Source organism: Mesocricetus auratus, unplaced genomic scaffold (assembly GCF_017639785.1).
Source record: "Mesocricetus auratus isolate SY011 unplaced genomic scaffold, BCM_Maur_2.0 Super-Scaffold_100010, whole genome shotgun sequence".
NCBI classification, from domain to species: Eukaryota; Metazoa; Chordata; class Mammalia; order Rodentia; family Cricetidae; genus Mesocricetus; species Mesocricetus auratus.
This window is the reverse complement of record NW_024429194.1, coordinates 49,689,614-49,701,728: the sequence shown is the minus strand read 5'-3', so window position 1 is coordinate 49,701,728 and position 12,115 is coordinate 49,689,614. Positions and strand designations below refer to the sequence as shown.

At 41.9% G+C, this 12,115-nt stretch overlaps 1 protein-coding gene across 3 annotated transcripts in view; it reads left to right on the top strand.

Moving 5' to 3' along the window:
* LOC101842897 (aldehyde oxidase 1) overlaps positions 1-12,115 on the top strand; it is a 60,350-nt gene that overhangs the window by 33,610 nt on the left and 14,625 nt on the right. For all 3 annotated transcript variants that reach the window (XM_040753588.1, XM_040753589.1, XM_040753590.1), the window contains 6 exons: positions 48-172; positions 1,559-1,692; positions 2,791-2,878; positions 4,439-4,525; positions 5,346-5,537; positions 8,466-8,693. In XM_040753588.1, the coding sequence (XP_040609522.1) occupies positions 48-172; positions 1,559-1,692; positions 2,791-2,878; positions 4,439-4,525; positions 5,346-5,537; positions 8,466-8,693 (854 nt within the window). The remainder of the gene's footprint in view (positions 1-47; positions 173-1,558; positions 1,693-2,790; positions 2,879-4,438; positions 4,526-5,345; positions 5,538-8,465; positions 8,694-12,115) is intronic.

Here is a 12,115-nt window from a genome sequence, read left to right as displayed (position 1 = left end):
CTGTTTTATCTGTTGGCTTGTGACTTTTAAGTATTTTCCAAAACCAGGTGAAATACATATAGGCGGCCAGGAACATTTTTATATGGAAACCCAAAGCATGCTTGTTGTGCCCAAAGGAGAGGATGGAGAAATTGATGTCTATGTGTCCACACAGTTTCCCAGATATATTCAGGTAATGTGGGGTCATTGTGGGTGGGGGATGTGGCTCAATGTCTTCTGACAGCAAAATGTACCATGAACAATTACAGGCAAAACAACATATTTTTTTTAAAGTCCTAATACACAAATAAAATTGGATATAACAGCCATATAGTTTCCTAACTTAGAAAAGGGTTTATATTAAAGTAGAGAGACATCTTTGTTTGTGGATCCATAGTTTTAAAATCAGTTATGCAACCAGCAGGCATCTTTTGATGTTCTCTTGACTGTTAAGAAACAAAGGGAAATGAGAAATGCCTGTCCTATCGAGCTGATAGTACCCAATTGACAAGAAGCAGTCAGGACACAGTATTGGAAAAGAAGTGGCAAGGCACTAAAGCCACTAGGTCAAAAAGAACATGAGTGGAGGATTTAAGAGAAAGGAGAGTGTGGGAAGGGCCAGAACCACCCAGGAAATCCTACAAACAACGCCTTAGTTTGCTTTGTAGTTAGTGAGGTATTGGAATAGAGGCTGTCCCTGGCAGTTCTGCAGCACAAACACTACTCATTCATTCACCCACCTGTCTCTTCTGAAATTATCAGTTTCCGATGTCCGTGTCCCAGGCACTCAAATGCAAGGAAGGAGATGATGCCTGCTGGATTGGGCTAAGCATGGATTTAAAAGTCAGGGAGCAAAGTGGAGGGATCCAGAAGCGTGGGGAGGTACCAAGAACCCAGAGGAGGAGGAGGAGTTCATGAATGTGAACAGGGACACTGGGGAAGGTCTATCACCAAGAGGGAACAAATGACTGCTCTTCTCAGCTCTTCTGCTCCATTCCCTGTGTGACCATGGGCCATTCATCTTGGGTTCCCCAGCAATAAATAAAACAGTTGTTAAGACAGGATGATCTATATACATTAGGATGACCAAAACAGGAACCCACATTCTGGGATGACCAATTAATCATTATCCACAGTACCCAGTAAAGATATTAAATGTAGAAAAAGGCAAATAGAGAAGCCATGAAGACCATGACCTCACTGTTTCAGGAAACATACCTGAGGAATTAGCGTGATAAGGATACTCTGGATATAGTTCTAGCAGGCACAGAAATATCTCACTGCTGTAGAAATAAGTAGGTAACATTAATAGTACTGTTGGCAATGTCATTCTAGCCAAATATCCACAAGCATGGTTGTAGGTGATGGTAAGGTTATTGGATATTTTCCTCTCTGTCATTTATCACAACAACATGAACCTCATGTCTTGTGTATCATATTGAACATTATGGAATCCAATTTTGTAAAGGTTCTGACCCTCAGGGGAACAGGCTTCCTGTTTAGCTTGTGGATATGGCAGTGATGACCTTAAGTCTTGCTGAAGATGGGCCACAATAATGACAACTGGTATTGTCCACAGGAAGTAGTTGCCTCTACCTTGAAGCTCTCAGTCAACAAGGTCATGTGTCATGTAAGGCGTGTTGGTGGTGCCTTTGGAGGAAAGGTGGGCAAAACCAGCATCATGGCAGCCATCACTGCATTTGCCTCCAGCAAGTAAGTGGGGCAAATCTGTTAAAGCAACTAAACTGAAGTGAAATCTTTTTGTTTTTTTGGATTTTCGAGTCAGGGTTTCTCTGTGTTGTTTTGGAGCCTGTCCTGGAACCCGCTCTGTAGACCAGGCTTAGTCTCTAACTCACAGAGATCTGCCTCTCAAGTGCTGGTATTAAAGGCATGCACCACCAACACTCAGTTGAAGTAAAATCTTAATACTGGCACTTGTAATGAGAAAGAATCACAGTTAATTTATATAAGATCACACATGACAAACCAACAACAAACAAGATGTCAGTTTATTAAATGTCTATCTGTCATTTTCAAGGTATGTAACAAGTGAAATACATATCAATTACTGAAAAACATGGTGAAACCCATTGTAAAAAAATATTACAATGTGTGGGCTGGTGTTGGTGGCCAACACCTGTAATCCCAGTACTTAGGAAACAGAGGCAGGTGGGTCTCTGAGTGTTCAAGCACAGCCTGGTCTACAGATTGAGTTCCAGGACAGCCAAGGCTACAGAGAGAAACCCTATTTCAAACACCAAACCAAACCAAAAAACAAACAAATGAATAAATGGAATATTATAATAATTAGAAACCCAACACAAACAGGTCCTAAGTAGGTGAGTTTTTTTGTGCCAAGCATTGAGAATCTGTTCTATATTATTATAGACCTACTTAATATATATAACCTACTTAATCTCCCCAAATCAATCACTCTTCTTTTGTCTCTCTCTCCCTTCCACCCTGTGTGTTTGTCTTTCTTCCTTCCTTCCTTCCTTCCTTCCTTCCTTCCTTCCTTCCTTTCTTTCTTTCTTTCTTTCTTTCTTTCTTTCTTTCTTTCTTTCTTTCTTTCTCTCCCTCTCCCCTTCCACCCTGTGTGTTTGTCTTTCTTTCTCTTATCTCTCTCTTGAATCAAATAGATGCTTTTTGGATGAAGCTTACATTTATTTATCTCACTGTTTTCAAGGAGGATGTTAATACCTCGCCACAGGAAATTACCTTTGGAGCCAACACACCTAGAATGTATAATATCAGTACAGAATAATAGCTCACTTGCTTGCTTGTTTCATTCTTCTTTATTTTCTATCTCAGACATGGTCGTGCAGTCCGCTGCATTCTGGAAAGAGGAGAAGACATGTTAATAACTGGAGGCCGCCACCCTTACCTTGGGAAGTATAAAGTGAGCAGAGGAAGGAGTGAGGGAAGGATTTGCGCTGCAAACAGAACAGTCTATAAAGGCACATGGCAGCATTGACTACTCTGATGGGGAAGGAAAGGGGCATCAACAGACGTGTCTATGTCAGGGTGTCTACTGCTGCCGTGAAACACCATAACCAAGAGTTTAGGGAGGAAAGGGTTCATTTCACCCACGTTTCCATATTACAGCCCTTCATTGAAAACAATTAGGGCAGAAATTCAAGCAGGGCAAGATCCTGGAGGCAGGAGCTGATGCTGAGGCCACAAAGGGATTGTCTGCTCCCTATGGTTTTCTCAGCCTAGTTTCCTATAGAACCTAGGAACATCAGCCCAGGGGTGGCACCACCCACAATGGGCTGAGTGTTCTCCCATCAACCACTAGTAATAATTAATGTGCAACACCTTGCCTAGAGCTCAATCTTATAGAGACATTTTCTTAATTGAAGTTTCCTCTTCTAAGATGAATCTAGCTGATGTCAAGTTGACAGAAAAAACAGCCAGGACAAAAGAGCAGTCTGTTTTTTGTACTTCTTGTGCTCCGTTTAATTACCATCCAGTTCAATGAGATTTCCTGCTCTGCTCAGAGATGTCAGCTGCAGAGAGAGAACCAGCTAGCCCTGTGAATTGCAGAGTGAATAATTGGAAAACCTGTGACTGTGTGTGTTCATGAAAGTAGATCTGATAGTAATTCTTTTCACACATAAAGGTAAAAATAGAATAATTTCTGTAACAATAGTGCTATATGAAATTGCAATTATTTGCCAATGGTTCCTCATTTTTTAAATATATCAAGCATATCTTGAAAAACCATGACACAGAAATTCCTAGAAAAGTTTCTATAGTAGAAAATAATTATCTTTTGCCTCTTAAAAGACTATTTTACATTTTAAAGTTGTCTGACAGCTTTAACAGATAACCAAAGTCTCTCAGGATCTTAAACCTTTATTATGCTGTTTCTTATTTAGGTAACAGCCTTGAAGCCAGCATAGATTTTTGGAGGGAGGGCTTGCTCTAATCATTCAGGGAGTTGTTTCTCTAATGACACCATATCCCTTTAGACTGCACTCTCAAATATTAAAACCATGAAGTGCCTTATGACTATTTCAATTCACATTTAAATTAACAAAATACAATTAAACTAAGATTATGTTCTACTTTTGCATTAACTATTTCAAGTACACAATGACCACCTGTAGTTATTGTCTACCATATAGTACATGTAGACACAGAATATTGTCATCATCTCTGAGGGTTCTATTGGAACCCTGTGCAGAGACTCTGAGTCCTCCACAAAGCCATCTACACAAGGCAGTAGGCAAAGGCATACTCATGTGGATGATACATCAAGTGCCAAGCCTGTAAGTGTTGGGTCTTGTTTCTGACTACCACATAGTGTTTTCCTAGGAGAACTAAGTCAGCTCCATATCCAAGAAACAGCTGTCAGATCTGAGTCCATGAAGCTTTTCCAAAGTATGGCTGAGCAAACTTTCTATAGACTTGGCCTCCTGAGCCTGTACCAACAGTCAGTTCTCCCCTGCCCCAGGTTGGATTCATGAACGATGGCAGAATTTTGGCCCTGGACATGGAGCATTACTGCAATGCAGGGAGCACCCTGGATGAGTCATTATGGGTAAGTGTATTAAAGGAAGTTTTCTTTCTCCAAGGGTGTTACACAAAATGATTCCACCCAGGAACTATTCACTCTTTACCCAATGCATAATGAAGGTATGGATACTCTCACTGCAGGATACCATAGAGTTTCTCATTGCAAATTACAAGTGTAGCCCAAAGACCTTGGCCAAGCATGCATCTGTGTTTCCTCTCTTTGCATTACACGCCTAGATGTGAGCAGTAGACCAGGCTTTCCCAGCTTTGTCCCTTAGACAATATTAAGTGTGTAATTCTTCATGGGGCTGTCCGTGCATTATGAGATAGTCACCAGCATCCTTCACCTGTAGACGACATTGGCGTGTTACCTTCCAGTCTTAGCAGGCATAAGTATTCCAGACATTGTAAATATCCACATTTGGTAGAAGGAAGGATTTTCTCTGGTTGAGTATATGTGCATTAAAGCAGATACCAGAACTCCTTTTAAAAATTTGACACTGCTGAAAGCTAGTCTTTTAAGCAAAAAGAAATATCTATACTGTTTCATTCTATAGCCCCACTGCTTAGGAGCTATAAACATATCCAAGGCTTTGGAAATAGCTGAAAGTTGAAAAACTGCACTTGCTTTAAAGTGTGAAAATTAAAGATAATAATTAGGAATTGAAATCCTTTAAAATTATTTTACATCAAGATATATTTAACTGAGGTGCCATGTCTTTTGGCGTTTTCTCTGAGTTGTGAAGAGGGGAGCTGTTTCCAGCCTGGTTTCCTTGTGAGGTGTCTGCACGGTGGGACATGAACAGAAGGCCAAGGTCTCTCACATCCATTCTGGGTTTCTCCAGGTGATAGAAATGGGACTTCTGAAGATGGACAATGCTTACAAATTTCCCAACCTTCGCTGCCGGGGCTGGGCCTGCAAAACCAACCTTCCATCCAACACAGCTCTCCGTGGGTTCGGCTTTCCTCAGGCAGGTCTGGTCACTGAAGTCTGTATCACTGAAGTTGCAGGCAAATGTGGGCTGTCCCCTGAGCAGGTAACTCTACCCTAATCTCCTGAATAAAAGATGCTGACTATATGAGATAGCAATGCTTGGGATCAGTCAGGTTAAAGAATTAGTGAGGTGATCTGGAGAATAAATATTTGCCTGAGTTTGCCCAGTCAGCTAGTTAATTCAGTCAGTAACCAAGTTAGTGGTCTTGCCTTATCAGTGCCCCACCTTATAGAAACTGAGAAACACTATTTATAAGATTATGAATTGGATTTTCACCTTGTTAGTGAGAAGTTACCTTTATTGGGGTTGTGATACAATTGTGTATTGCTATAAAAATGTTGGCAGCATATATATATATATATATATATATATATATATTCTATTTCAATCATACTTTAGTTTTCTAAGACCATGATGCTGGTATCAGTTTGATTCTGATGATTGTATATCAGCTGATGGTACAAGATCTTACCCAGAGGGGGTCACATGGAAGGACAAGAGGTGGAGAAAGGTTTAGCAATGACACTCACTCTTTGTTAGTAATTCAATCCCATGGGAAGTAACCAGGATCTCATGAGAACTATCAAGGCTCTAGATAGGACATCACTTCCCACCTGACCTCACCTCTGAAATGTTCACCATCCCAACACCACTATTCTGAGAAGCTCAACTCGCTAGCTTGTTCCTGCCTTTGAGAGATAAACAACACCCACACTATAGCAACAGTGTAACCATCACTGAGGGCTTCCAAAATCCTTTCATCGTTTCCCTAACATCTGAGGCAGCTATCACAGGGTATCTTCAGCCTGGAGGACCAGCCTTCAGCCTGCACAAGACTTGTAAGGAATCCGCAGCATTGGTGGGAACTGAGACTTTTCTATCTGAGGTAGAAAAGAAACCCTCAGACAGTGTCTTGATGGTTTGTTTCTTTATTCTGCATACTTCTGTGCGCTTCCTGCATTCTAACTCCGTCTTTCCTGTTGATGTTTCCTTTTTAATTGTCTCTCTTGAGGTTTTTTTTCTAGCCCATTTTAGCTTCTTCATCTTCCTCTTCTGTCCTTTTCCTTACAGCTTCTATACCCCATAAAATGTTTCAGGCAATACAGGGGCTACACGGGGGTTACATTCCATTTCTCAAGTGAATAATTACATGTAAAAGATTAAAAACATAATTGTCCCACTAACTCACATGAAATATGTCTAAGTAACTTGCCAGAGAACAAAGAAGGAGCAACTCTTTCATTAGCAAGCTGCAAATTGTTGTTTTAAAGAAAGAATCAATCACTTTATTTTATATCTTGAGAGGTAATCTTATAAGGAATTTTAAAGGAGTCATAAACCTAAGCCAATGAAGAACATAAGGAAAATGAGAAAATTGTGCATTTATATCCTATGTAAACATTTTGAACTAACATCCTGTAAGCATGTTTAGTAATTTCCAGATTCTCTTTGGGTTCATAGGTGCACAGAGGGTACCAGGTATAGGATAAAGAGACCTTGGGGTGTCCTCTACTTCAGGCTCAGGTCAACATTCCTGAGCTTCTAGAAATCTTTTAATATCAGTTCAAATCAGCGCTCCCAAGAAACTGTGACACCCTAGTGTAGCGATATATTTATGTGCCCCCTGGCACCGCAACTGTAGCACTGGTGACTCCCTTTTGGGAATGGTCACAGGTGTGGACTTGACTGGTTAAAGAGAATAAGATTGGGGCTCAGGGCCCCTTCTCTGGTTGCAGAGAGCATCCTAGTGGCAGGGTCTCCATCCTTGGAGCAGGAGTCTGCTACAGTCACTTGTTTCCTATGTAAGTTATTTTCTTCAAATAAACTCCACTTCATCTTACTGGTCAAGCATCCTGATTTCCATGCCTATATCCTAGAACTTGAAATATCAAATCAACTTTCTATCCTGTGTGTAGCCTTTGATCACAAAAAGAAACTTGTATCCCTGTCTCAGGTCTATAAAGTCAAATTGTTTTCTATTTCTCTGACCAGCCAGAACTTCTCTCCCCACAGTGTTTCTGAATAAAAGCTTTTTATGTTTCTACATCTCGGTCTCCTGCTCCACGTCCTCTGCACAAATCCAGGACCCAGACGGTCTACACATAATAAACAGTCAGCTGAACTTTTAGTGTTTAGGATGCATACCCATATGAGAAAATGGATGCCAGGAATCTGTGCAGAAAAGTAGTCACTGTCCCAGGTCATCAACCAGACCTCCCAAGGAAAGAGTGTGCTGCAATCAGGCTGCTTTGCTGTTTCAGCCCTGACCCAACATATGACACAGCTCAGCTATATGTCCTTGTTAATTTTAATTAATCTTCTGGGGTTGTTTATCTTAAAAACCATTAGTAAGGCATCTGGTCTAACCTAAAGTTATTTTAAAGCTTTGCTTCTGCTAATAGTGAACACCAAAATCTGTAACTGGGTCTTTTCAGCATTAAGAGAATCAGAGCCAGCCTGGCTTCTGTGTTAATTCAATTGTTCACGTTGAGTGTTAACCAGAGCTGTGTTCTAAAGTAGCTTCTTCAGTGGAACTCATAGGCCTTAGCTGTGAAACATATCCTTGTATATTTTTATTTGTAAAAACTCTGCATAAGCTATCATTAGTATTATCACTTAGACAACATAGTTAAGGGGAGAATAATCTTCTTGACAATCTACAGATAAAAATGCTCAGTAGATCCAGATGTATTCATAAAATAAACACATCAAAATACACGCAGTGTGGGTCTCTCCACATCCACTCACACCGTATCATCCCTGATACCAAGGAAAAAGGTTGTAGCAGCAATATGTAAACTCACAACAGAAGCAAAAGACAGTCCAGAGTCATGCCTTGAGAAGGGCTTTAGAAACAACTAGGCAAAATGTAGGTCAGCCCTATAGGATGGGCAGAAGTGGATGAACAGGACAGTGAGTGGATAATACTATGTCTTCTGAGCTCCCTTACTTTTTAATCTCCTTTCATAGGTTCGAACCATCAATATGTACAAGCACATCCATAATACCCACTACAAGCAAGAGATCAATGCCAAGACCCTCACTGAGTGCTGGAGAGAATGCATGGCCAAGTCTTCCTACTCGATGAGGAAAACAGCTGTAGGGAAATTCAATGCAGAGAATTCCTGGAAGAAGAGGGGGTTGGCCATGATCCCCCTGAAGTTTCCTGTGGGCATCGGATCAGTAGCCATGGGACAGGTCAGTTCTTAAAACATAGTTTGAATGACACCTAGCAGAGGCCTGAGGCCTGGGGAAACAAAGATACTGAGGAAATGTCCCTCACATTGGATCAGTCATATGATGGCATTGGTCAACTGTTAAACCCCACCCAGGTTGTGCTTAGCAAAGCCTGTATTACTCTGAGACATGAGAACTTGTCTGCTTATGCCCCCAACATGGGGAGAAACATTCTTGGTGGGAAATGTAGGTGACCCTTGGTTTTCCCCTGGTTGGTGCTGAGCGGCTGACATAACTTCCCAGGGTCCCAAGTGTTCATGTGTCCAGTAAGAGACTCCTGTTCTAGACACTATGACTCAGTGTTTCAAGACAAGAACTAGAAATGGGAAATTGTGGAGTCTTGGGTGGCCTTCTTCACTAGGTGAGGGTTAATTAAACATGGAAAAGTAAATTATTTAACTTTTTAAATGCAATTTTAGGAGTTGGTTCTCCTTGTATCTGTCAAGAGGGAACTGTTGCTATGGCTCCTTATCTGACTAAATAAGTCTTTGCTTAGCTACTAAACCCCACTGTGTATGTATGTGTGTGTCTGTGTATATGCATGTGTTTGATGTATGTGCATGTTTCTTATACACACAAATAAAAATAAAACAAATCTTTAGATTTTGTCTTACCCTACACTCTGGCAAACCTACAAAAATTATGTTCTAATTTTCAGTGTGAGAACACTGAAATTAGGGAATTTAAACACCTGCCCCTACCCCACCACTGGTAGAATCTAGGCCAAGGCTGACAGTGGTGTGCAGGCAGCTGTGGGCATTGTCTCCTCAACGCACCCTTTGATGGAAGTGAGGTGGGAGTCAGCTGACCTGAGGAGAGAGGAGGCAAGGCCAGCCCTGCAGCTTCATCCTTAGAGCTGTGAAGAGGCCTCCGTGGGCACCCTGTGCTTTAAGCTGTGCTTAGGGCTGTGGAGGGTGGGGGTCTGTCACACACAGAACACTTGCTGGAAGCACATCCTGCAAGACTATGTTCTGCAGAGAGCAACGAGAGGAGGGAACTAGGGATGAGACTGGAGGCCTCCTCTCCATGGAAGGCCTGCACTGGTGGGTTTGTCTATGCAGGGCCTGATCTCATCTCTATGGTGATTCTGTCTGTCTTCTGGCAGGAGGCACAGGGGGGCTAGCCATCTGTTTCTTAAGATGCCGTTACTAATTAGGGGCATTTAAAGACATGTATATCCAGGATATCTACCCCCCCCCCCCCGCCCCAGTCCCTGGGCAGAGTAACATTCATGTTGATGTGTAGAGACCCAATGTTTAAAATGCAAATGTATGCACACATAAGTTGAAGGGAAGAGGATAGCTGTCTCCACACATGCTCCCATAGTTGGAGGTCATCCAGACGGTGAGAGACAGAGCAAGATGTGACCTGACCATGCCTAACTCCTGATCCCTCTCTTCACTGCCTCCCATTGCCTTCCCTAGCAGAAGCAGCTCTCACCCAGCTGCTCAGGGTTCAAATGCACTTGACCTGCAGATTCTTTCATGTCTCTACTGTGAAACATGAGGGATGCAGGTGGCATCTAGTTAACTTCTGCATTTCCAGGGCTTATTTCAGAGGAATAGAGTAGGGCTCCAGATATGGCATGACTGGGGCATTATGGGCCTCTTAAGATTAGAGGTAACTTCTCACCAAGTGGGTGAAGTTCTCTCCATACATTGGAGAGCCGTCTGGGTCAGCACTCTTTTGTGTTGGTTTTCTAACTAGAGCTTTGTGGAATTATCTTTTGTGGTGCTAACAGTGAGCTATATGGTTACTTAACACAACCAAATTTGACATTTTTAATGGCCTATGAGTTTGGATACCACATAGAACTAATTACTCAGCAGGCTCTGACACAAATCCCCCCTCTGAGGCCCACAGGGAGAATGCTCTCACAGCAGGGTCATACAATAGAGAGCATATGAAATCCAGTGCCATTGTAGCTTAGTCACACATACTAAGTTCACATATGAATCCTACCCTCATTCACCAGAGCCGATAAGACAAAATACAAAACCTATCAACTTATTGAAATAGACCAAACAAATCATAGTGCTCTTGCAAATTCATGTATCAAGCATGTTGAGCACCTCGGCCATCTGAACATTATGTCCAATGTGAAGTGATGACTCAGGATCCATCCTTACCAGAGTACTGTGAAATGTAAGAGACCAAAGCTCAGAGAGACTGTTCCATCTGGCAGCACAATGCAGGCAGCCAGCTCTGAGCTGTTGGAAGAGGATCACTCCTTGTGTTCATTTGTGAAGACGTGCCAGGAACATGAAATGGGGTCTCCAGGAGTGGTGTAAACACAATCTGTCCCATCCCTGCAGGGTCCTTATGTATACTACTGTGACCCGATATTCTAAGACTGTCTGTTTGGGCACTGACTGCCTTTTCCCTCAGACATAGGCTATCCTTTTGTCAAAACATCAGTAGTTTACACCTGTTGACCAGGAAAATGGACATTGCCTTCACTCTCACAAGTGTCTTCCTTTGAACAGTGGTGATTTCACCTTCTTCGCTAGAATAAAACACACCTTTGGATGTTTATAAAGGAGTAGTTCTCCAGGTGTGGTCCACAGGCCACAAAGGTATGTGAACCTTCTAGTGGTCAAAGAATTGATTTAGTAAAACAGTCCTTTGTGTAGGTTTATGTGGTGACTGATGTGGAATTCCTGAACTTTGACTTGTGACCAGAGCTGCTTAGAAGTGATCTGAATAATAGAGTTTTGGTAGAATTTTAGGTTTACGAAGTAGAAATTAACTTGCTACCATAATGTTCTATAGATGTTATCTTTACAAATACCAAATTAAGACAGGAACACCGGAGAGAAGGCAGTGTTTGTTGTGGCTCACAATTTGAGGGCACAGTCCACCATAGTGGACAGTAACTTGAGACAGATGGTCACTCGGCATCCACCTTCAGGAAACAGCTAGCAATCAATAATGTGTCTCAGCTCATTTTATGCTTTTAATACAGTTGAGCAACCCAGCACGTGGAATGGTGCCACCCACATTTAGGTGAATTTCCCCACTTTAAGCCACCCAAACTCCTGACTCCTTGGTTAGAATGCCCAGAAATTTCTCTTGTGAGTGATTTTAGGTGTCTTTGACTTAACAGTCTAGATAAACAATTGCAGGTAGCACAGTGAATTTACCTTTATAGTGAACATTTCTAGCTCAGCAAGACTTGGAAGAAGCTCCATGCTTGACAGTGGTAAAATACATTCACTTAGTCTAGCTGCTTCTGAGTAGATGAACTTTTAATTCTGTGAGCAACTTGGTTGTTTCTGACTCCTTCAGAGGACCTACACAGTCAGATGATGACTCCAGATATCTGCAGACCTGTGCCAAGATGGTTTAGGTCAGTGGTTCTCAATCTGTGAGATACGACCCCC